The sequence below is a fragment of the Dunckerocampus dactyliophorus genome, chromosome 10 (assembly GCF_027744805.1).
Source record: "Dunckerocampus dactyliophorus isolate RoL2022-P2 chromosome 10, RoL_Ddac_1.1, whole genome shotgun sequence".
Taxonomy (NCBI): Eukaryota; Metazoa; Chordata; class Actinopteri; order Syngnathiformes; family Syngnathidae; genus Dunckerocampus; species Dunckerocampus dactyliophorus.
Window position 1 is genome coordinate 6,704,542 of NC_072828.1, and position 26,596 is coordinate 6,731,137.

The 26,596-nt window shown below is 41.5% G+C and overlaps 1 protein-coding gene across 5 annotated transcripts in view; it reads right to left on the bottom strand.

The window, feature by feature from the left end:
• Window positions 1-26,596, bottom strand: part of sned1 (sushi, nidogen and EGF-like domains 1) — a 50,102-nt gene that overhangs the window by 8,662 nt on the left and 14,844 nt on the right. For 2 of the 5 annotated variants that reach the window (XM_054788551.1, XM_054788550.1), the window contains 22 exons: window positions 26,367-26,529; window positions 26,095-26,220; window positions 22,417-22,530; window positions 22,100-22,213; window positions 21,908-22,021; window positions 21,515-21,562; window positions 18,115-18,207; window positions 15,530-15,664; window positions 15,115-15,234; window positions 12,073-12,189; window positions 11,845-11,982; window positions 9,982-10,155; window positions 9,794-9,907; window positions 7,502-7,615; window positions 7,094-7,207; window positions 6,858-6,974; window positions 4,455-4,742; window positions 4,042-4,225; window positions 2,047-2,153; window positions 1,564-1,842; window positions 252-360; window positions 102-184 (listed from right to left, as the gene is read on the bottom strand). In XM_054788551.1, the coding sequence (XP_054644526.1) occupies window positions 102-184; window positions 252-360; window positions 1,564-1,842; window positions 2,047-2,153; window positions 4,042-4,225; window positions 4,455-4,742; window positions 6,858-6,974; window positions 7,094-7,207; window positions 7,502-7,615; window positions 9,794-9,907; window positions 9,982-10,155; window positions 11,845-11,982; window positions 12,073-12,189; window positions 15,115-15,234; window positions 15,530-15,664; window positions 18,115-18,207; window positions 21,515-21,562; window positions 21,908-22,021; window positions 22,100-22,213; window positions 22,417-22,530; window positions 26,095-26,220; window positions 26,367-26,529 (2,965 nt within the window). The remainder of the gene's footprint in view (window positions 1-101; window positions 185-251; window positions 361-1,563; window positions 1,843-2,046; window positions 2,154-4,041; window positions 4,226-4,454; window positions 4,743-6,857; window positions 6,975-7,093; window positions 7,208-7,501; window positions 7,616-9,793; window positions 9,908-9,981; window positions 10,156-11,844; window positions 11,983-12,072; window positions 12,190-15,114; window positions 15,235-15,529; window positions 15,665-18,114; window positions 18,208-21,514; window positions 21,563-21,907; window positions 22,022-22,099; window positions 22,214-22,416; window positions 22,531-26,094; window positions 26,221-26,366; window positions 26,530-26,596) is intronic. The other 3 variants (XM_054788552.1, XM_054788553.1, XM_054788554.1) reach the window with 3 other exon arrangements.

Consider the following 26,596-nt stretch of genomic DNA (forward strand, 5'->3'; position numbering starts at 1 on the left):
AAATCATTCCACATGTTTAGTGACATCTGCTGTTATTTAGGCGGTTGCATGTGGTTAATGGTGTATTAAACATCAAGTATTCAAAAGCAAGGGTGCTTAACTCTTTCGATGGCGAATGACTTTTCTTGGCAAGTGTGACAACTTGGCGGTGATCTTCCCCCTCCTGTCTATCAGCTCTGTGTACCTGCAAAACCAGAAAAACACTTCAAAATGTTTGTTTTCTCTTCGTTCATTCATTGGGACTCACATACCTTGGCGCCTCCCTCGGTGCCGCTCCGCCTCCCGCGTCATGGGTCTCAGACGGCTTTTGTGCCGTCCCGCTGGGTCGCTCTCTTCTTCCAGACCGGGCCTCCATGGGCACTGGACCAGAAGAAGCATAACACGTTTTTTTGTTTTTTTTTTTAATATATGATTCTACAGTGAGGGCAACACACTCACAGCATGACCATCAAAAGTCTACTGGAGGCGTGTCCAAAATGCGGCCATTTCAAGTGGGGGCCATTTGCGGCCCACGGGTAAAAACAGAAAAATAAAAAAGATCCTCTATGTGACATGAGCGCTTTGTCATTTAAGGCAAAGATGTTAATCAAAGATCCTCTATGTGGCAGGAAGGCTCTGCTGTTTAAGGATCTACTGCAAAGGCTGCAGTCAAAGATCCTCTAATTGATAGGAGTACTGTGACATTTAAGAAGCTAGTCAAAGATCTTCTATGTGACAGGAGCACTCTGTTTAAGGCAAAGATGCTTATCAAATATCCTCTGTGTGACAGGAACGCTCTGCTGTTTACACATCTGCTGCAAAGAAGCTACTCAAAGATTCTCTATGTGACAGGAGGGTTCTGCTGGTTAAGGAGCTACTGTAGAGCTGCCAATCAAAGATTCTCTATATGACAAGAGCATTGTACTCTTTAAGAATCTAATGTAGAGACACTAATCAAAGATCCTCTAGATGACAGGCGCTAGTCAAAGATTTTCTACGTGACCGGAGGGCTCTGCTGTTTAAGGCTCTATTGTAAAGATGCCAATCAAAGATCCACTATGTGACAGGAGCAGCATCAAAGATCTTCTATTGGACAAGAGCATTGTGCTCTTTAAGGCAAAGATGCTAATCAAAGATCCTCTACGTGAAAGAGGGCTATGATGTTTAAGGCTACGATGTTAAACAAAGATCCTCTATGTGACAGAAGCAGTGTCAAAGATTCTCTATGTTGGAGGAGAACTCTGCTGTTTTAGAATCTACTGCTTGTCAAAGATCCTCTATGTGACAAAAGCACTCATTAACAAAAAGGTTAGTGGTTTAGTTTTGAGCTGCTTGGAGCTGCCTATTGAAACAAAAGTAATGGGACAGCTACAGGAAGCGAAAAGTGAAGAAAAATGTGGAATGTTTGCAGGTAAAAGCTTGCACTCTTCCAAGAGACTTTTTTCAATATGTGGGACTGTTTGTGAGGTCAGAGGTCACTCATGTTGGACCTGGTTTAGTTCCTCTGCACCAAACTCCTCCAAGCACGCCTAAATGACCCTTGCTATGTCCACAAAGTCTCGTGTGTTGTCTGTGGACACTCACAGGTGGTGAAGTCCAGGTGCTGAGGCTTGCTGTGGACCTGATCCTGCCCCGCCTTCTTGACGGACGTGAGGGCCACGCGGTAGTGCTGGCCTGGGGTCAGCTCGCGGAGGGTGTAGGACTCCAGCAAGCCGCTGGGCAGGAAGCGGCTCCTGGTGGTCAGCCCCCGGGTCACATTGACCACAAAGCCGTCTGGGACGTCCCTCGGGTGGCGGCTCCAGGTGATCTGAGCCGAGTTGGTGGTCACGTGGGACAAGGAGAGGTTCTGTGGGGGGAGAGGCCCTGAGGGCAACACGGCCACATGCTAATAAGTGGTAAACATAGAACACCTCTAGATAAGGCAAGGAAGCACACACACTTAACACATGATTAACTACAAAAACAACCATTTTTATTTCAGTATTATTTATTAGTATTTATTATTTACCAGTATTTTCTTCAGTCCAGTGTTGTTAAGATGGAAACAAATGTCCAAAAGTAACCTACTTGTCCAGAACTGAAGAGGCCCGGCTGAGCGGCTCGTGGAAGGAAAGTCATCAAGTCCACTTTGAGTCAACACGTCCACCTTGTACATGTGAGCAGGAAGCAAAGAACTGCAGAGAAGATACACACAACACTTAACACCTCAACACTACCCTCTAGTGGCTAAAACAACACCTACACAGTGCAGTGGTGTCAAAATTGCGGCCTGCCGTCGTTTTTTTTATTGGCCCGCTTGTTAAATATAATTTAACAAGAAAACTAAAAAAAACAAAAAAAAAAAACAGCAAAAATGAAAAAAAAAATCAGGGGTAAGTTTTACAAGAATAAAGCCAAAATATTAAAAGAAAAACAGTTGTAATCAAACAAAAAAAAGTCATAAGTTGATGAGAATAATTTCAGTAGCATCAAGTTGAAATCTCAAAGAATTTTTTTTTTATGTTATGAGAAAAAACAAAGCAATGAATAAAGTTGTAATTTTGTGAAAATTAGGTTGCAGAAAAAGCTATAATGTTACAAGAAGAAAGTCAAAATATTATAAGAATGAAGTCATAATTATGAGAAAATTTATAAAAAGAGAATTTAAATAGAAAGACAAAACAGCCAAAGTGGAAAAATCAGATGTAATTTTACAAAAATAACATAAAATTATCAAGACAAACAACATATTCTAATGAGAAAAAAGTCGCAATTTTACGAGAATAAATGAATATTATGAGGAAAAATAATGTTATTTTAGCAGCATAGAGTTCAAATATTTAAGAAAAAATATATTTTTTGTTTTGTTTTTCATAATATTATAAGAAACAAAAAAGCTATAATTTTCTGAAAATTTGGTGGGGAAAAAAATTATAATATTATGGGAAGCAAGTCAAAATATTCAGAGAAAAAACAAAAATTATTTAAGAAAAAAGTTGAAATATTTGGAAAGAAACCCAGCAAAAACTGTGGAAAACACAGACCAAAGTTCATACTAGGGATGTCCGATTTTGGCTTTTATTTTGCCAATAACCAATATTGTCCAACTCTCAATGTCCGTTCCGATATCAACAGATACCAATACCGATATGTGCAGCATCGCATATCTTCTGTCATGGAATTAACACATAGTGGTAACCCACAATATTGTTTTAGACATTTCTCTTTGAGATTAATAAAGTACCTACCTATCTACCTATCTACCTATCTATATAATATCTATCTACCAAATGTACTTCCGTTTTTGGGTCATGAAGTTGTTGTAGCCACTGAGCTAAAGAATTGTTGCTTGTTGTTGAGTTGAGTGGAGAGTAAACTGATTGGTGCCACCTATCTCGACTCCTGTCTTGTTGTGAATCACGTCTCTACATTTGGTGACCCTTGATGTGGGTAAAAATGTCGACTGACAACAGAGACGAGACCGTGCCGGTGACGCTACAAGCTAACGAGTTAGCTAACGTCGGTGCCTTCTGCGGCACACTCACGCCTGTGGTTTCAACATATCAAGCCCAGTTCCGACTGTGAGGAATAACACAGGATGTGACAAAGTATTACCACGCATTGGCACTGCTGGATGCCTCGATGACGGCAAGTACGGGAGCCCAAAGGCCTATATCTACAGCAGTTTGTTATTATATTTATATTTGTCATTATTTATAGGTAAAAACCCAATACCGATATCAACCGATATTACATTTTTATGTCAATAATATCCCTGGACCAATATTATCGGACATTCCTAGTTCATATTTATAGGTAAAAACCCGATACCGATATCAACCGATATTACATTTTTATGTCAATAATATCCGTGGACTGATATTATCGGACATTCCTAGTTCATAGTAATATGCTTTTTCATCTACAGTATATCACAAAGCTAAGATGCAGTTCTTAGCATATCTACGTGTTGGTTTACAAATGATCAAAGTGGCCCTTCCATCCTTTCAATATGTGGCCCTATGTGAAACATTTGGACACCCCCGAGATGAATGGATGGCTAGATTTTGTGCAGAGGCTGACCTGAAGGCATACTCGCTGGTGGTGGCATTAAGCACGGCCGAGTGAGCTTCGCTACCATTTGAGTGTGACAGAGTCAGGCGAATCCTGCTGAGAGGTGCGTGACGAGCCGCCTTGAGAAGCCACCGCAGCCACACCTGAGAGGACGACACGTTCACCACCTGCAGCTGCTCCGCCCGCCGAGGTCCTTTTTGTTGTTGTTGTCGTTGCAGAAACACACAAACATGCATTCAAACTGGGCGGTGACAAATTTAACATTCTCTACTTCTTCCTAATAGACACGATAACGCCTCTGACCCACCCTTAGCTAGAAGAGCCCGCCTTGTGTCTACGGCCACCACTTAGTAAAAAAGCAGGCTTCGCTACACATCTTAAAATTGACCTCTGTCAACTAACACACACACACACACACTCACTGGTGCGTATGAGCGCCGTGGCGGGCTGGCTGACATCATCGGTGTTGGTGTTGCGTTTGATGGAGTAGGTGGAGATGTTGTACAGCAGGCCCGGCACGAGGCCTCGCAATACGTGGGACGACTGGTGTCTGTCCAGGAAGTCCACTTTACGATTGCTGCGGCCCTGCGGCGCGTACGTGACCACAAAGCCGCTGACCGGGCTCGGCGGGGCCTCGGGCCCGTCCCAGCGTAGCTCCACCTCGTTCTCCTCCACGCGCAGCACATGGAGGCCAGAAGGGGGCAGCAGATCTGGGAAGAATTGTGGTCTGGTGTCAGGCTGGTTTTAAAGGAAAACTGCACTTCTTTTGGCATTTTGCCGGTCATCCACAATCCCTGTGAGAAACATGAGCACACATGTCTTTCCCTTTTCTGTGCATTCTAAAGAGAGAAAAACAGTTAGCACACTTAGAGCTAACAATGCACGTCATGGGACAAACCTATTTTGATTATAAAGCCCCCTAAAAAACCTCCAACAAGGTTTTATGGTTTTATATACATACTGTGACCATGCAGTAACAGGTACATTCATAATAACGTGTAATACTTTGCCGTATTTTCATCATTTTAAATATTACGGGAACCGGGGCGCATTGATTTCACATAGCCCATTGATAGGAACTTACGCTACTTCCATCAACAACAGCGGCATGACTTGGTGGTGTAAATGTGGAAATTGCCAAGCCATAATGACAGAAATGGAGTGTTTCTGCTGCACTGAGTGGCATACAGTGTTACCATCGATGGGAAGGCTTGGTGTGTATGGCGAGGAGGACATTGCTCTAAGAGATTGCGTCACAACAAGCAAAGAATTGTTAGCACTGACAAACCCTGCAGTGATGGAACTTTTTTCCACCTGCCCAGAATAAACTAGAAAAGACAACCCAGACCAGCTGGACCAGACAGACAACTGTCCATGGAGTACGTCACCATGATATTATGATACATGGAGCACATAACACATGATATCACAACACAGTCCATCTAGCCGTGTATAAACAAAACATGACATGTGGGCTAGTCAGTACAGATTGGTGTCCTGTCGCATTGCTTTGTTCGGTAGTGGCGTGCGGCGCTGCGTCACTACGCCAGAAAAATGGTTCTTCCTGTTAGCTGCTACAATAACAATGTCACTGTAGCTTGGTTTATATACAGGTCAGTTATGTAAATACAGCATTGCTGGCATTTTTGGAGGAGTTTGTTTCGGGCTTTATTGTGGAAATAGGTATGTCTTGTTACATGCATCGTTAGCTCCCACATGCTAGCTGTTTTTTAGCTGTTTTTCTCTCTTTAGAACATGAAGATTAATTAGTCTTCAGGCTTCTGATTAGCGACAGGGGCTTTACGGTTAAGGGGATTTATTGAGAGTATGCTTGTCAGATAGACAAATTGGGTAAAAATGGTTTAAAAAGTGTGTAGATCAAGTCCAAAATTTGCAACCCACAGTTTGTTTTTTTGGAAAAGTAACCTTAAAAATGCATTTCAAAGAACAAAATAACATTTATTTATTTAAAATGGAATTTTTGTAATGTTAAATTATAATTACCTTTAATTGACTTGAAAATAAATAATAATGAATAATGAAATAACAATTAATTAGCCTAAAGAAATTTTATTTAACATTAGTTAATCTTGTACAATTGTAAATGAGAAAACTTTAAAAAAGTAATCCATTGTCTACTATTATATTGAAAAACCGACAAAAATTAATCTAGTATATAACACAGATAGGCTGCAAGGTGGCCTGGTGGTCACAGTCAAGAAATCTGGAAGATCTGGGTTCCAATCTCCATTGGACATCTCTGTGTAGCGTGTGCATGTTCTCCCAACGCATGGGTCCTCACATTCCAAAAATATGCATGTTAGGTTAACTGGTGACTATTGTCCAGAGGTATGAACATGTGTATGAATGGTTGTTTATCTATATGTGCCCTGCGACTGGCTGGCGACCAGTTCAGGGTGTACCCTGCCTCTCGCCCAAAGTCAGCTGGGATAGGCTCCAGCATACCCCCACAAACCTAGAAAGGACATGCGGCATATGAAGGCCGTAAACAGGTTTTCTATGCTCTTACTACGAAAACATTCCATTTATAAGTAAAGAATCCTACTTTGTGGCAATTCACTTATCACGGTTGGGTCTGGAACCAATTAACCGCGATAAACAAGGGACCGTATATAGTACTTGGAAAATCAGTAAATTAACTAAAATTAAACATTTGATAAAAATGTATTGTCCTCTATTTTTCAGCCAAGCAATGATATTTAGCTGCTTCGCATGTATCTTGATTCGCATTGGATGTTAGCGTGTTTTATGAACACAAATGTGAAGAATATGAAAGTGAAAAATATGAAGACAAGGCGGCTGACCTTTCTCACAGTCTTTTCCAGTGTGCCCTGCTCTGCAAACACAGTTGTAGTTGCCTCTCCTGTCGCTCCTGCAGTCACCTCGGTTCCCACAAGGATGCAGCACACAGGGATCCTCCACTAGGGGGCAACACAGGCAAAGACTTGCTAGTACAATGCAGTTCATGCAAGTGCCTCCTAAAGGATGCGTGAACCCACTGAACTTGGAACATTGTGGGGGGCGGTGGGAAGCCACTTACACATCTGGCACTGGTCCCCGAAGAAGCCGTCTTTGCACGCGCATACATAAGCCTTCCTGTAGTCCCGACACACACCTCCATTAAGGCAAGGGTTGGACTCGCAGCTGTCCTGCTCTGCACACAAACACACACACACATTACTAACACACACAATGCACAGTTTGACAACCTCCGAAGTCCAACAAAAGCTGGTGGAAACATTTGGAATTACGGATAAACACTCTTCAGCTAATAGCTTCTTTTTACACTTGAACGACAATAAACAATATTCAAATATGGCTTAAAAGATGACATATTTATAATAAAGGGAGTTAATAAAGGTTTTCTGATGTCGACAGTTCATCATGTGGAATTTCTATGCCCATGAAAACCTATGGGTTCGTCTGTATGAGTTATACACGACTGCACCTTTTTGGCAGTTACGTCCTTTGAGGCCTGGTGGACAATGACACAAGTAGAAGCCCGGCTGGTTCTCGCACGTTCCACCGTTCTTGCAGGGGTCCGACAGGCATTCGTTGACGTCTTGAGGGAGGTGAAACACAAACAGGCTCACCAATGTGCACTCTGCATCTCTTTCCTAGTAACTCTCTGAGGCTTTGACCTCGCATTGCAGCATGTTAGGTTACGTAGCATGATGACGCAGCCACTCAGACGCTCCGCTCCCTTTGAACTCACGTCAAAAGTACAGACTTCAAACTGCCTACTCGGCTTTGAATGATGAAAGTAAAACCCAATTTATGATCAATAATATGTTCGCCATGATTCTGTTGACTATCAATCAAAGAATGAACAGCCGTTTGGTTGCAGAGAGAGAGGGGCGGGAAGGTGAGCCAACAGTTTTCTTTGGAATGGAACACATTACTTGCTGTGTTTAGTAACCCTTCGCCACTTCGTGCTTAAAATTTTGCGGCTTTACTCTATCACGTTTTTTTTCAAAAATATAAATAAATTTATTTTTAAATATAAATAAATTAATAAATAATGCTGTTTTGATTGAGGTTGAGTACAGCCTATTATTAGTAAAAAAATATGCATATTTAATAGGGATGTCCAACAATATCTTGCATAAAAATATAATATTGGTCAATAACGGTATCGGGTTTTTTCCCTATAATGAAAGCCAATATAGCTCTTTAAGCGCCACAAGCAACATTGCTGTTGCCGTAACAGTCAACACGCAGTATATACTTGAGCCTGTGCTTTGCTTAACTGTGTTCGGGGTAACAGGACGTAGCGGGTTGTCAGAACACCGCTAATGGTGAGCAGGGAAGCTAATAGATGCCGCATCGAGCACTGAGCCGTACGGCTACGTCACCGCCGTACTGGATGTGGCAAGAGTCCGAGCGGAGAATATGCCTCATTCATGTGTTGCAAACCAAATCCCAGGGAATAACATTTCGCAGGTAAGACTTAACAATGATCTTTGATAGTATTTGGCCCATCGGCTGCATGATTTGGCCTTTATAATATCATTTTGAGAGAATCATTTGCAGACACTGTGGAAAACACTGTATTCCCGCGCACATTTCATTCATTCATACAGTATGTCTATGGGGTGGCGGGAATGTAAAAAAATGCGGAAATAGCGGAAGTTTGCTTACGCGAGATGTTGTTAACAGCCACGTTGAGAAGCTAATTGCTGATGCTGTATCCATTAGTTTCACAACAGATATGTGTTAATTCCACGACAGGAGGTGTGTCATGTTACACATATTAGTATTGGTATCGGCTGATATCGGAATCGGAAATTGAGAGTCAGACAATATCGGCATATCGGCAAAAATCCAATATTATTAGTCCAATATTAAAGCAAATATTATGTCTTTGTTGCCTAAATCAAGCATTTTCAAGAAAAAAAAATGCTAAATGAAGAGAAATACAAAAATAGGGCATTCAGAAGACGCGGTCAAGGACGGAGTCTACTTAGGCGTCTACACTGGCCACCAGGTGTCAGTAATGTTACTGTAATGTTGGGTGAGACACACAAGCACCGGACGTCCTTGCCGGAAAAACAGGCTTTTATTACAAGTTTGATTGATCTCAGAACAGGTACCACAATTCCTAACACAGGCTGAACTCAACTCTAAAACTCTAACATCACTTCCTGTCCAGTACTGGAACACATTTACAGCAACACACATGAGCACGAGTCTTATTTATGTCTTAAAATGTCTTAAATAACTTATTTCCCCTTATTGTGTCTACTATATTGGCTTATAATGTAAAGTGACTAATATGTAAAGGTGACTAATAATGTTACAAATCGTATTTAGAAAGTCGTAAACAGGTTTTCTATGCTCTAACTAGGAAAATATTCATATATATATATATATATATATTCTGGAAAAAATTAACAGCAATAAACATTATTACTGTACATACCGCAGTTAGTAAAATATAACTGCCTGTATTTGACTACATTTACACTATATTTGTATATGAGCTTTTGATTTATACATTTTATGTTTGCACCCTAAGTTATAAAAAGAGTTCAGTACACAAAATCTATATCTTTCCTGCTTGGATTTTATGTTTTTGGTTGATTTTAGACCAAAAATGAAAAAAAAAATAACAGTACAGTCACATATGTACTGAAAAAAGAACTCAACCAAGGCAAGATAAGCAGTTTTTAAGGTGAGATATAAAGGTAAGCATAAAGGTATGTAAATTAAAAGTGTGTAAAGTGCTGAAGAAGCTCACCTATCTGACACTGTTTCCCTCTGAAGCCGTCCTCACACTCACAGAGGTAAGACGCCTCCAGGTTGTGGCACGTCCCGCCGTTGACGCACGGCTGTGACAAGCACTCATTCAGCTCTACGACGATGGAGGAGGCTTTACAGTAAAAAAAGTATTTTGCGTTATTACGTGTTTGTGCGGCTGTCACCCACCCTCACAGATGGGTGGCTGACTCCAGTCTCCCTGAATGCCACAGATGCTCTGAGTGGCTCTGGGCACCGCCACATAGCCCGCCTGGCACACATAAACGGCGACTGAGCCTGACGTCGTGGAGGAGAACTGGACCTCTGCATGCTTCACCTGCGGTGGCGTCCCACAGCCCACCTCTGAAATATGGAAGCAGGGGTATTTTACAAAGCATTTCTTTCTTGTAAAACCACAGGACTGCACCGTTTTGGTTCCTGGAGTAGGACGGGAACAACGCTCCATTGTGACCAAGACATGTGTCGGGCGCACGGAGAAGTATGTAAGACAGGGGTGTCCAAACCTTTTCCAGGGACAGCCACATAGTGAAAAATGAAAGGATGTACTTTGCCACCTTGATATTTTGTAAAGCAACACATGTAGATATACTAGGAAGTTATATACAGTATATTTTAAAAAAATGCATCTCAGCTTTGTGATATAATAATAATAATAATGAATTCGATTTTTTTAGAGCGCTTTTCAAGGCTCCCAAAAGGCTTCACAATGAAGTGAAGCCATTATTCATTCATGCCTCTGTCACACACTGGTGGTGGTTAACTACATCTGTAGCCTCAGCTGCCCCTGGGGTAGTCTGACAGAAACGTGGCTGTCAATTCCCGCCTATGGCCTCTCTGACCACCACCAAACATTCATTCACGTTCAAACACCAGTGTGGGCAACACTTAAGGTGAAAAAGCCTATTATTATCAACATGGCTCTCTGTTCTTTTTTCTCATTTTTGCTGTTGATTTCTTTCTTTTTAAATACTCTGCGTAAATTTACTTCTCGTAATATTCTGACTTTATTCCCATATCATAACTTTTTCCCCGACCTCATTCTCTAAAATATGTCTTTTGTTCATTTTTTGGGGTGTTTTTTTTCCCGATTAATTGGATTTACTGGTACATGATTTCCTATGGGAAAATTGCTTCAGTTTTCATACATTTTCTTTTAAAGCTAAGCAAAGCTAACATGCAGTTTTTTTCTTGAAATATATATAACTTCTTAGCTTATAGACACGTGTTGCTGTATAGAGTGGCCCTTGCATCTTTTAATTTTTCACTATGTGGTTCTCGCTGGAAAATGTGTGGACATGTTAGCCCTGGTCTTATCTGACTGTCGCAAGGATAAAGATGGTGTCGTTGAACATGTGAAAGGATCCGCTCCTATGAAATGCACAGTGACAACTAATTCTCAGTAATCCTGTCTCTCTCTCCTTTGCAACGCCCCTTCCAGTGTGCAAGACAACCACAGGGATAAAATTAAGGAATTGTACTTTTTTAAATTTTTCTTATTGTTTTTATTATTATTTTTTTGCTTAATTGTAGCACAAATTCCCCATTTTCAACCTCAAACGGGACAATATCGTGTGTGAGAAAGGAACAGGCACATTTCCTGGTCACATTATGTGTTGCTAGGCAGAATTCACAGGACTCACGGAGGGCCAATGAAATAAATGGCTGGGCTGTCCAAATAATAAACGCTGCACCTCTGCTCTGTATTAAATGTAAAATAAAAGAACTACCACCTCCCACGATGCAGAGTCAGCACCCGGTCCAAATGCAAAAAAAGCTGTTGTTTTGTCAAGTTGAAAGGTCTGAGAGCCCCCTAGCCCCCCTAGAAAAGGCTTACTAGCAACAGGGGAAACACGCAGGCTAAAATTACCTTCACAGATACGGCTCTCCAGGTCTCATCGTGTTGTACTTGAAATAGAGTATTCTCTTCTATATCTGTGTATGCTGCTTTCAGGGCAGCAACACGGCTAAGATTATCTTTGCATGGATCTACACTCAGAACCATGAGCACCATGGCATCATGGCAGCACTCACCTGCGTGTGCTGAGCTCTTGCTGATCTCACAGTGCCTGCCAGTGAAGACATCCGTGCATTCGCATTTGTACTTTCCGATGTAGTGAAAGCAGGTGCCGCCGTTCACGCACGGACTGGATGAACATGGGTCGGGCTTGCCTGCAAGACAGCGGCACTTGTATGTGATTGTGTGCCATGCAAAGCTCATTGCCGGGCCAGGGACGAGTCACAGGTGAGGGCGTCACTCACCCACTTCGCAGTGCTTGCCGGTGAAGCGGTAAGGACACACGCATCTGTAGCTGCCCGACTCCTCTTTGCACGAGCCGCCATTGCGGCAGGGACCCGAGGCGCACGTATTGAGTCTTACTGGAAGGAGACAAGCGGAGTGCAAGTTAGAGTTGACATTTTTAGACGAGCGTCGACACGAAAGAGACAGAAAGAATGGGACACACCTCTAAAGCAATTCATGAATCCATGAGAGGTTGGATGAAAGCCCCTAGATGTCCCGACTTCTTAATTCTTCATCTTAGGAAGACATTTTGGACAATCGTATGCTTACAGGTTTGTGGGAACACTTTGGGGACCCTTTTCTCTTCCCAGTGCACAAAGCAAGGTCCATAAAGGCATGCCAGCAAGAGTTTGGTGTAGGAATCTTTACAGCTACACAAAAAATTGGAAACAAATTGCAACCTTGATGCGATGTAATTGCTATCCATCCATCCATCCATTTTCTATGCCGCTTGTCCTCATTAGGGTTGCGGGATGTAATTGCTAAATATCAATAATTTTGAAAAAATTGATTAAATGAGCTGCCTCACAAACAAACGCTGCCATTTTACACCAGGACTCATCGTTACCATGGCAGCCAACACTTCTCCTCACTCTGCCCCAGCCTCGGACGAGTCAGCTCTGCTGCCCTGGCCGGTGACGCTCTCTGGCTTTCAGGTCGTGGGAGGAACAATCGCAATAATGAATTGACTTTTTTTTTTTACTTTTCTTTATTAGTCGGCATGTCATGTTTTTGACTTGATGGATTATTTTGTCTTTCTTTTTGGAAATGTCTAGCGCCAATCCCGTGCGTCAGGACAGGCAACAGGTGCAAAAACTAAGCAATCTACTAAGACGAAAGACAAAACAATGTTTCTTTACAGCAGAACAAGACAACGGCGCGTCTAATAATAATAATAATAATAAAAAAAAAAAAATCATAACCTTAAAAAACAGTGTAATTTCCATCCATCCATTTTCTATGCTGCTTATCCTCATTAGGGTCGCGGGGGTATGCTGGAGCCTATCCCAGCTGACTTCGGGCGAGAGGCGGAGTACACCCTGGACTGGTCGCCAGCCAATGGCAGGGCACATATAGACAAACAAGCATTCACACTCACATTCATACCTATGGACAATTTAGAGTCTCCAATTAACCTAACATGCATGTTTTTGGAATGTGGGAGGAAACCGGAGTACCCGGAGAAAACCCACACACGCACGGGGAGAACATGCAAACTCCACACAGAAATGCCCAACGGAGATTTGAATCCAGGTCTTCCCGATCTCCTGACTGTGTGGCCAACATGCTAACCACTCGGCCACCGTGCTGCCCCAGTCTGATTTCTTTAAAACAAAAACAGATCTTTGAATGTCGTGTGTGTGTACCAAAAAAAAATCACCCCAGAGAATCATAATTTCATAAGCAAGAATCATATTGGTGCAGCCTGAATAATCTTGCAGAAAGTCTTTGTAGGAACTGCAAAATTGGAAACAACTCACACATGTTTCTCACTTCCTGTGCCAATACTCAAGGACGTCTAATGTGGGTGTCATATGGTGTGTGTTTTTGTGGCTGTCTGTACAACCTCATGTGTACTGTAGAATCCAGCTTTAGCGTGTATAGAATCTAGCTTTGGAATATATATATATATATATATATATATATCTGGGTTCGAATCTCCGCTGGGCATCTCTTTGTGGAGTTTGCATGTTCTCCCTGTGTGTGCGTGGGTTTTCTCCGGGTACTCCGGTTTCCTCCCACATTCCAAAAACATGCATGTTAGGTTAATTGGAGACTCTAAATTGTCCATAGGTATGAATGTGAGTGTGAATGCTTGTTTGTCTATATGTGCCCTGCGATTGGCTAGTGACCAGTCCAGGGTGTACTCCGCCTCTTGCCCGAAGTCAGCTGGGATAGGCTCCAGCATACCCGCGACCCTAATGAGGATAAGTGGCATAGAAAATGGATGGATGATTGTAGCTTTGGAATGTGTAGAATCTTGTGGATGTGTAGAATCCATCTTTAGATTGTATAGAATCGATCTTTCGAATATATAGATTCTTATAGAATCGAGGTATGGAATATATAGATTCTTGTAGGATCTAGCTTTACAATGTGTAGAATTTTGTATAATCTAGCTTTACAATGTGTCAAATCCAGTTTTGGATTGTCTAGAATCCAGTTTTGGAATGTGTAGAATCTTGAAGAATCTAGCTTTTCAATGTAGAATGCAGCTTTAGATTCTAGCTTTGAAATATATAGAATCTTGTAGAATGTAGCTTTACAATGTTTAGAATCTAGTTTTAGACTGTATATAATCTAGCTTTACAATGTGTAGAATCTAGTTTTAGACCGTATATCATCTAGCTTTACAATGTTTTAGACTGCATATCATCTAGCTTTACAATGTGTAGAATGTTGTAGAATGAGTGGGGATTCTCTCCGAAAATGAGGCTTTATCGTTGCTTGTATGTATTTTTGTATTTCGGATACAGCTTCATCGTGATTGTTAAAATTTTCCCCTTCAGTTTGTAATTAAATTGATATGCAGACTTAAACCATAGCCATCGTGAGTGATCAAAATGTGACCATGCAAAATACTCATTTTTGGACCGGAATTACTATAAAATTAATTAACCAATTAATTATGTTCAATATTTCAAGTTAATTAAGATGAAAAGGTTTGTATTTTAGGTGTGCAGGAGTAGGGGGTACATGGCTTCAGGTGAATTATCTGAAGGGGTACGCGACTGTAAAAAGTTTGGGAACCACTGGTGTATAATGTAGCTTTAAACTGTGTGTAAGGTAGCTTTAGGCTGTGGACAATGAAGCTTTATGGGGCTAGTAAATGGGGCAGAAGTTCGACCGGCTCCCTCATGTGGCAGCCTAGTGTATTGCAGGTGCAGCTGTTAACCTTTAGGGCTGATAAAGAGCTTCTGTGGATGTCAGCATAGTGACAGCGGATGTTTTGACTGCGTGAGGTCAGGTGTTGGTGTTTGGAGGCGTGTTGGTCACGCTACCTTTCTCGCAGTGCTTCCCCCAGTGGCCGTGCGTGCACTCGCAAGTGTAGCCGCCGTCCCGCTCGTAGCAGTAGCCGCCGTTGAGACACGGAGCCGAGTCGCAGACCGATCGGGGCTGTACTGAAAAACACAAAGCGACACTGACTGTGTTCCATCTGCGACGGCGCGGGGTGGGCGTGGTCAAAACATGATTGGCTCAGACTCCAAACTTACCCGTGAGCGTCCAGCAACACGCTCATTATGACCTTTCCGTCTATGCGGTGAATTATGGCCACACATGACGGCGACCCTCTTTAAATAAATACTGACACTTCAAGAATAGTGTGTTTATAAATGTGTTTGTTGCTACGGTAACCATGAGGGACAGACAGGTAGTACTTAAGAGTGTCCTGTTGTTGGTGCACCAGGCTCTTACCATAAGGATAGAAGTCCCTGTGGTCCAGTTCCGATTCGCTGGTCTGACACGTGCACAGGTACGCTCCTCCATACTCCAAACATGGACCTCCGTCAGGACACGGCCTGTTGTTACCGCACGGCGTCTGGGTAACTTCTGAGTAGGAACAACATGTGGATGTCAGACAACATAGGGGACCATACAGACGAATAAATAAGATAAATAAGAAAAATCTATGATAAATCTGAAAAAAAAGAAGGGGGAAATCTTTAGTATAGTATGTATAGTATAGTGTCCAAAGTGCATCCCTTTACAGCCCACAGCCTGTTTTTTATTGACCTGTGGGACATTCTAAAAAACATGCAACAAAAAAAACAGCAAAAATTGAACAAAAAGGCATAATGTAACAAGAAAAAGTTAAAATTAATTCATGCTCATAACCATTTGCGGCCTGCAGCTTGTGTTTCATTGGCACATTGTAGAAATTAAAATTCTACAAAACCACAAAACAAACATTGGGAAATAAAGGAGCAAAAAGGTGTAGTGTAACAAGAAAAAGCTGATACTTAATAATAACAACACAATAATCGCGGCTTCACTCTGACACGGTTTTTCAAAAATATATTCATGAATAAAACATGCCGTTTCGTGGTCGAATATGGCCTATTATTAGTCAAAAACATGCATATTTAAACCCATTGATATATTTTTGGCTAAATGAAGCATTTTCCGGCATAAAAATAGCTAATTGAAGTAAAATACAAATATAAGGCATTGAGAAGACACATTCAAAGATGTTGTGATGATATGTAGTAGTGGTCACGAGGTGTCAGTAATGTTTCATTGATGAGACAAAAGCCACTGCAGGAAGTACTGTACAGAACAGGAAATAAAAAAAGAACAGCAATGAGCTCCCCCAATGCTAATGCATGAGTCTATATTACGTCTTATTTACAGTACGTCTTAAATATATATAATATCTAAAATATGTATTATATTGGGTAATAAATGAGTGCAAAGGTGACTACAGGGGTGTTATTTCAGGGCTCTAATAATATTAACAATATTTAGAAGGTCTTAAACATGTTTTCTATGCTTTAACTATGAATAATATTCCATTTATAAATAAGGAATCCTATCACACAGAAACTCACTGATCAGAGTCGGGTCTGGAACCAGTTAACTGTGATAAACTGGGATTACTGTAATACAGTAGATCCCTGCTTTTCGCGGGTTTTACTTTCCGGGACCACCAGCAAATGGGGAAAAACTGCAAGTAATTGAGACTCTGACCTCAAGGCACTCAGTCATCACTAATTAATGATAAAATAAGATCATCAATGGACAGACGGAAACAGATCTTTAGACTTTAGCATGTGCATCATATATCTAATCATATAAGAACTTGTGTTCACCTCGCTACAAGTTTTGACTGTGGAAGCAAGTTCTTCCATAGCCAAACACAACTGTGCAGCTCACAGCACACAACTATGGTGCGTTCAAGGACTGTCAAATAAAGTATGAAATTATCAGCGAAGCATAAGGACATAAACATAAACATGTACTTCTAACAGTGGCACAAGTATGTTTTAACTTTATTGACACATATTTATAAACTATTACTGACTTATGGTGAATTAAATACGTTTTCTGCAAAAAAAGGCCTATTTAAAAAAAAAAAAAAACATTGGTGAATCACAAATGCCCGGGGATCAACTGTATAACACAAAGCTGGTATGTAAGTTGGGTTTTTTTTGGTTTACATACCGATATATACAGTATAACATCTTAGCATATCTACCTTAGGGTTTAGTCTTTTATTAATTAGCAGCCTGCAGCTAATAAAATAAATTTAAAAATACAAAAAAACTACAGCAAAAAGAGCAAAAAGACCTACAGTAACACAATAATCACTCATTTAATTGGTTCCAGATCCGACCGTGATAAGTACATTTCCACAAAATCTGAATCCTTATTTATAAATGGGATATTTTCATAGTTAGAGCACAGAAAACCTGTTTATGACCTTCTAAATACAGTTTTAGCATTATTAGAGCGCTCGAGACATGGAATAACACACCCATGGTTCCCTTTAACTCATATTACCCACTATAGGAGACATAATAAGAGAAAATAAGCCATTTAAGACACAAATAAGACTCACGCATGTGTGTTTTGCTACAGTAACATTATTGACACCTTGTACTATATACTACATAGCATTACAATGCCTTTGAATGCGTCTTCTGAGTACTTTATACTGTATTTGTATTTGACTTCATTTAGCCATTTTATGTTTGAAAATGCTTCATTCAGGCAAAAAATACGCAAAATTTGTTTCAATATGCATATATTTTTCACTAATAATAGGCTGTATTCAACCACAAACAGCATGTTATTAATTGATATATTTTTGAAAAACCGTGACAGAGCGAAGCCACAAAACTCGAACCGTGAAGTGGCGAGGGATTACTGTATAATGAGAGAAAGTATAAATCTTGATAATACAGAGCAAAAGTGGACACTTTTTAATAATTAGAAGAGCATGGCCGATGAGGGTTGTCGACATAAGCAGATTTTACTGTACTGCCTTTTGTCCAACCTACCAAACTGACAGTAGAGGCCGGTGTAGGATATGGGACATTCGCACGTCCCGTTGCTGTCCACGCAGACGCCGCCATTCTGGCACAGACACTCCTCTGCACACAAACACAAACCAAAATTCTGATCTTAGTCGCCACAAAGCAAAGTTCTAGTCACCAGGGATGTTCCAGGTTCACTCAGTGCTGATCCAAACAGAAATAAGCAGTAATGATTGGCGCTCATCTTTTCCAAAAACCTCTAAGATGAGCAGTTAGGAACATTTAGGAAGTTTTTTTTCCTCTGCCTCCCAAATGAAGCACAGAGGAAGTAGCCCTATCACACTTTCAAGCGCCGGTAGTGAGCGTGATGTGAGACCCCCGGGGGCAATGAATGCATTGTTCATTTGCACCAGGCCCTTTTCAAGGCACTCTGATTAGGCCGCTCCCGCGTCCCGCTCGCTTTCTTCCTCCTCCTTAGAGGAGCGGGCACCTGTTTCCACTCTGGCCTTCCTTTTGGAAAGTATGTGGTGGATTTAAGAGAGCCTATAGAAGCGCTGATGGTTATTTCAGCTCAGCGGTGAAAAGTCGCATGCATTTGCAATTTGGATGGTGGCACTGAACCTCTCCTGGGGTGCTGCGTTGGCTTTAAAGTGATATCGTAGTAAAAATCCATTCAGGAAGTTAAGCGATGTGGACCCAAGTATTGGGACACCTGGCCATTGTACTACAGGAAGTAAAAACTGCAGCTCTAACAGCTCCTCTGGGAATACTTGGGAGTGTGAGAATTGCGTCCCATTTACAGCTTAGGAACACACATGCAAGTTTTTGGCCTCACCAGTAAGACCTCCAGTCCAAGAGAAGTCCAGAAATTCACCCTATGGATTACATGAGTGAAAATTGCTCAGCAATTTTCCTACGTATAAACCTATATGGCATGCATAAAAATGTCTTTAGAACTGCCTTGGTACTTTCAGTACTTATTGCTACCTTGCTAGCATGCTACCTGTTAGCATTTTAGCCATTTTCGTCAATTGAAATGTTATAAATCTACATGGGATAATGTAAGCCCATAATAGAACTGCTGTAGCACTTTCGATACTAAATGCTATCTTGCGATGAGGTTAGCATTTTTTGCCATTTTGATTAATTGAAATACTAGAAACCTACATGGCATGATGTATTCACCTTAGAACTGCCATATATTTTTCTCTACTTAGCGCGGTAGAATGCCAACTGTAAGCGTTTTAGCCATGTTTGTCAAATGAAATGTTATACTGAACGTCTACATGACATGACATAAAATCACTATGGAACTGCCGTCGCATTTTTGGTATTTAGCACTATCTTGCTAGAGGGTACCAGGCTAACTGTTAGCATTTTATCCATTTTCATTAAATGAAATGTTATACTGTAAATATACATGGCATGATATAAAATCGCTATGGAACTGCCGTAGCACTTTTGGTCCTTACCGCTATCTTGCTAAGCGGCAGAATGCTAACTATTAGCATTTTACTCAGTTTTGAAATGTTACACTGTAAACCTAAATGGCATAGCATAAAATCACTATGGATCTGCCGTAAAACATTTGGTAGATAACGCTATCTTCCTAGGTGGTAGCATGCTAATTGTTTGGATTTTAGCCCTTTTTATAATTAAAAAAAAGTAGAAACCTACATGGCATGACGTAAATTCACGATGGAACTGCAGTAGCACTTTTAATACTTAGCATGCTGTCCATAGCAAGATAGCACTAACTGTTAGCATTTTAGCCATTTTCGTCAATTGTTATACTGTAGCCTAAATGGCATGATATAAAATCACTATGGAACTGCTTTAGCACTTTTGGTATTTATCTCTATCTTACTAGAAAGTAGCATACTAACTGCAAAGATTTTGGCCAGTTTTTCTAAAATGAAATGTTACACCGTAAAGCTACATTATACTGTATAATGTAAAATCACTATGAAACTGGCATAGCACTTTTGGTACTTAACGCTCCCTTGCTAGTGGGTAGAATGCTATCTAGCATTTTAGCCATTTTTGTCAATTCAAATATTATACTGTCAACCTACATGGAATGATATAAAATCACGATGGAACTGCCGTAGGACTTTTGGTACTTAGCGCAATCTAGCTAGATGGTAGCATGTTAGCTGTTTGCATTTTTGATAATTATTTAATATTATAATAATAATAGTGTAAACCTACATGGCATGATGTAAATTCACTATGGAACCTCAGTAGCACTTTCAATACTTAGCATGCTACACATAGCAAGATAGTACTAACTGTTAACATTTTCGCCATTTTGATCATTTGAAATCGTATAAACCTACATGGCATAATGTAACTTTGCTATGGAATGATGCAAATTCATGTAATGTAATGTAATGTCACTGCCATAGCACTTTCGATAGTTCGTGATATCTTGCTATGGGTAGCATATTAATTGTTAGCATCTTAGCCATTTTTATCAGCTGGAATGTTATAAGCCTACACGGCATGATGTTACATCACATTGGAACTGCCACAGCACTTTTGATACTAGGTGCTAATATGCGAACTGTAGCATGTTAGCATTTTAGCCATCACCCTCATGTTAAATACTGTATTCCTACATGAAAATGTTCCGCTCATGCAGGACTCCGAGGCTTCTTTGTCTCATCAACATTTTTTGTGAGGAAAATTCCCACGATTCATACTGCTTCCACATTTGTCAAATGATTCAAACCCTTTGAAAGTCTACATTCATTCTACAGCATTTCAGTTCAAGTTCTACAGAATTTGCCTTGTCTTGTGAGTTAAGAGGAGCATCCCAATACTTTTGTCCAGATTAAATTGTGTTGCAGTGATAATATTTAGTGCGTAAAATCATTAAAAAAGCAGCAGCTGTGCTTGTAGTTCAGCGTCCTGGCAGTCTTCCAGAGAAGCAAGTAGCTGCGAGGAAGCCTGCATATTTCAGCAGTCGGAAGAAATACCACAGAGCGACATCCACTCATAAAGAGGCATTTTGGAGTCTAGACAAAGCGCTTCCTCTTGTTGGTAAACTCATAAAAAGGCTCCATAAAACAATTATTTACAGCAACATCAAGCGACTCGCGTTTCCCCTGGTTCCCGTAGTAAACCGGGCGAGGCCGTGTACGCTTTCATAATTACAATAATCCATCAGGAGGCAGCCTCTCGCGGGGCAGGGGTCCAAATTCCTGCGGGAGAGCACATCCCCTCCACAAGTCTGCCTGCCCGCTACCTGCCCGGCTGCAGGCGCTCTCAGACGCTACCTTCGCACGTGTCGCCAAAGTATCCTGGCGCGCATGTACACTGGTACGCTCCCGAGCTGGTGTACTCGCACATCTGGTGCTTCCTGCAGTCCACTGTCAGAACCAATGTTGGACTTCTCTGCAAAGGACATCTTTGTTCTCACCTGTTTGGTTTTTGGACTCGGTTGAGTTGACCTGGAGCTCCATCAGTTCTGTGAAAAGAAACATTAACATTGATAAATTGCCATACACGCAACAGACATTTCAGTAGGTACACCCGCACAACTGAAAAATGATAATTGAAAAATAATTGGAGAGAATTTCACGATTAACTTTAATAACTTTAAATAACTTTAAAGTGCATGCAGAGCTAGAAAAAGCTGCTGGATGCAGACCACTCATGCAACTTCAAATGGTGCTATTTTGTGGAACTAATACTGTAAATAAAAAAACATGCAGAGGTTGTATATCTTTCAATATATACTGTATATATATATATTCACAAGATATACAACGTGCATGTCGACATTTGCTAGAGGTTGAGCTGATGAGGTCACCTGACTCGCAGATGACGCCAGTGAAAGGGGCGGGACAAAGGCAGGTGAAGTTCATGGCGTGATTGATGCACTCCCCGCCGTTCAAGCAAGGCTGCGACTCACACTTGTCGACAGCTGGGACACAAACACAATCAACTATATCGGAACATGAACGCGACGAATACGAATAAAACCTGACAAACACCCGCCCACCTGTCTCACACAGGACGCCGGTGTAACCGGGCTTGCAGACGCAGGTGAAATTGCTGCGGCCGTGCACACACAGCCCGTCGTTGAGGCATGGCCTGTCTCTGCACTCGTCAATGTCTACAAGGCACATGGAATATTTACTCAGCTGATTGATACATATCCCCTCACGCCGCAAGTATGTGCTGCTGGTCGTCCAAAGGTATCAACAAAGGTCTGATACATCTCAGCACGCCCGGCTGTGGGAACTGGCACTAAGCCGGCACCCTGACTGGCTGAAATACTTAGTAGAATGGTAGAATACTTATACGCACTAGCTGTACCTGTTTCACACACACTCCCAGTGTATCCGGGTGGACAGCGACAGGTGAAACTATTAATCCGGTCTTCACAGGTTCCTCCATTCTTGCAGGGAAATGAGGCGCACTCGTCGACATCTGCAAAGTTGAAAATTTGCACATGAAAGCTGTGGAGTCCCATCTGTGACGTCTTTGCATCATACTCAATACATCCGAACAGGAGGTTTTATGCTGTCTATGCAAATGAATCAATGTCGAGTTCTGTACTTGAAGGCACTCCATGAGTATATACACTACTCACAAAAAGTCACATTTATTTTAACTTTTTGCACAACGTGAGGCTCTCTAACAAGGAGATAATACCCATACATACATTTTTTGTGGCAGTCCACCACAAATAATTTTGGACCGCCACAGAAAGATGCTTTTTTTAAACATTTAGATTTGGCGCCCTCTGGTTGTCCTCGCTCACAAACACACTACAGCAGGGGTCACCAACGTGGTGCCCGCGGGCATCAGGTAGCCCCCACGACCACATGAGGTGCCCGCAAGCCTGCTTTTCATTCAGGTTTTCAGTTAATAATGTAAGAACAGTAGAAAGAAATGCATTCTGAAATACAAAATGTGAGTTGTGGACACCAGCATTTTGTTAATGTTCTGGTAAAACAAGCATATTCGCTTTGTTTGGGTTTAAAATAAGCTCTGGAAATAAATGTTACAAAAATGAGTAGCTCTTGGCCATTTTCATTTTGTAAAAGTTGCTATCACAAGGAAAAACGTTGGTGACCCCTGCACTATAGTAACCCCTCGCACTACAAATTGCGTGGCTTCACTCGGTCACGGTTTTTCAAAAATATATAAATAAATTATGCTGTTTTGTGGTTGGATACAACCTATTATTAGTTAATTATGTATATTTAAGCAAATTTTACATCTTGTTTTGCCTAAATTAAGCATTTTCAAGGACAAAAATGGCTAAGTTAAGTAAAATACAAATACAGTATAAGGCATCCAAAAGACGCATTCAAAGACGCTACGGTGATATGTAGTATTCTACAGTGGTCACTAGGTGTCAGCAATGTTACTGTAATGTTCAGTGAAACACACAAGCACCAGAATTGATCGCCTGAACAACTGGCTTTTATTGCAGGTTTGAATGATCGCACAACAGGCACAATAATCCCTAATACCGGCGACTGTGCCGGCTGTAACTCACGCCAAGATAAAACTCAACCCTGAACCCCCGACATCACCTTCTATCCAACACCGGAACACATTTACAGCAACAATCTTTTTTTTGGTCTTATTTATGTCTTATTTTCGCTTATTATGTCTACTATATTGTGTAATACAAGTGTAAAGGTGACTATGGGGGTCTTATTTCATGTTTACAGGCCCCTAATAATGTTAAAAAACGTATTTAGAAGGTCAAAAACAGGTTTTAACTATCGAGGGAAAGGCTTCTTGAGACATCATCTGTACTTCTGTGAAGAAGGTGTCGGACGTTTCGCTCCTCATCGGAAGAGCTTCGGCAGCGAACTAATAAGTGCTGGTAGCCTAGGGCTTAAATACAGTAAGAGTGGGCGGAATTGGTGTGCCAACACCCTCCTCCTATTGGTTCTTTACACTAAGCCTGGGCGGAGTTGTGGTCTAATCCTCTCCTGACATTAGCACCTCCAATCAAAGGGAAGTGTAGCTCCCTGTAGTTGGGTATGAACGACTCTGATACTGGCTCGTTAGCATCTATTGTTCTGGCTCGGCCCTTGCTCCACCTCATTTGCATGACTAAGAGCTGTGGGGTTTAGTCTCAGTAACCTGCTGAACACAGCGTCCAAATTAAACCTCAAACCACCATTCCGATTCAATGATGGGTTCTGTTGTTTGACAAAAATAGCTTCCTTTACTCCTCTTTCAAACCATCTGTTTTCTTTGGCCAAAAGCTTTACCTCGCTGTCATCAAAAGAGTGATTGGTTGCTTTAAGGTGTAGATGTACTGCTGATTGAGGACCACTAGAATTGTCCCTGCGATGTTGAAGTTTTTTGGAGCATTTGCTTAGTTTCCCCAATGTAGTGCTCTTTGCATTCCAGGTTTTAATTACAAAAATATTTAATTTATAAATAAGGACTAATACTTTGCAGAAATTCACATACAGTCAAACCTGTCTTAGCGGCCACCTGTATATAACGGGCACCTGCTTATAGCGGCCACTGAAAAATCCCCCACAGAAAATTTACGTGTTATAGACCCTGTGTATAGCGGTCACCTGTCTAATGCGGCCAGCGGCCACCCATATAGCGGCCAAAATACCAACTCAAGCAGAAGTTTCATGCACAAAAAAGTTTTGTTTTTTAATCAATGAAGCCATCGTGTGTAGACTTAAATTACTGAGTCGTAGCTCAGTCACAATCATTCACAAGATCCACACAAACTGTCAGTTGTTCCTCATAAAAAAAGCCGTCTTTTTTGGAGCTTGCTACTACAGTGACACCGTTTATTTCCTGGTGTGAGACAATGTGCACTGGTCAATACTGTAATGACCCTTGTTGTGGGGAAGGAGAGACTCACGTCGCCGATGCACTTTAATGGCTTTATTAACAGCTAGCACTGAGCCTAGCTCTCCTGCTCGTGACGTCGCACCGTCACTTCCCGTCACTTCCTGATGAACTAAAGCTGTAATGACACTCTGCCGTATATATAGTAGCACAGCTTTGTTCTGTGGGTGGTGTAGAATAACAAGCCTAGTTGGTCTTTACAACTTTTATCTGCAGTCCCACAGTGCCCTCTCCTGGTCAACATGTAACAGTATAATTATATGTATCTGTAAACACAAGCTTCTTATCACAGACATGTTAATATGTGTGCGCACAAATTCAAAATGGCCGCCAACCTGTCTATAAATTTATTGATATATATGTTTATGTTTATGTTCTTATTCTTTCTTGTGTTTTCTTTCTTTTCTTGGGAAAATGAACAGAATAAGATTTTCATTGCATGGTATTACTGCTGTTTTACCATGCACATGACAATAAAACTCTCTTGAATCTTGAATCTTGAATCTCTATAACGGCCACCTGCCTATAGCGGCCACTTTTGCCATTTCCCTTTAGTGGCCGCTATAGACAGGTTTGACTGTATCACGGTGGGGTCTGGAAGCAATTACCCGCGATATACGAGGGATTACTGTATAACAGGACTGTCTGTATAGCCTGTCATTACAATTCCGTCCAGCAAATGGCATCATAACTCTGTATACAACAACACAGAGCAACAGAACGACGACGTCTTACTCACAGTGCAAACCAAAAAATAAATAGCACACCATGTAACGGGCAAGTTAACACGCAATAAAAAAGGCGATCATTGTAAGTTTAGCAGCAAGTTTAACTGCTGATTACAAAGTGCTCGCGAGGCATGCTGGGTACACCAGCGCCAACTCTCCTCGATGCTAGATATTAGATGTACAATGACGTGTACATTATCTTTAATCCAGCTTACTTACATGGAGCCCAGAAAAAATTATTAATGCACGCCACAAAATGAAACCAGCACCAATGTTCTTAAATATGACATAATGTTGCATGTTTCTTATGACACAAACCAAAAAGCACCGTTTTACCTGTCCACGCACAACACTGAGTTATGCTTCAAGGCCAATTATGCAAATGATGTGATGGAGTCAAATGAAGCGCTGCATGACTCACTGATTTGACAACGTCTGCCAGTGAACCCCGACAAGCAGGAGCAGGTGAAAGAGGGGTTCCCCGTGATGCAGTCATCGATGCACTGGCCGCCATTAAGACACGGTCGCAGGTGTGGGCACACCGACGCTGGAGGGCAATGGAGGTGAAAGTGAGAAAGTTGTTCCAGGTAGTGTCTCTGTCAACAAGAGCCTCTCTCTCTCTCTCTCTCTCTCTCTCTCTCTCTGTCTCTCTCTCTCTCTCTCTCTCTGTCTCTCTCTCTCTCTCCCTCTCACCTGAGTTGTTGCAACCGCCCACCTCCACGTTGGCGTCATCGATGCGGAATACCCATCGGCCCGGGTAGCCCACGTTGGTGGTTCCCTCCACGTTCACTACATCGGCTGTGCGGGAGCCGGGGATGTTGAAGTAGCGCTTTCCGTCGCCGGCGTTGAAACCTGCCTGGGAAGAGAGGAAGCAGGAGACGCACGTCTCAGAAGAAGAACTCCTGTCTTAATCCAACCGTACC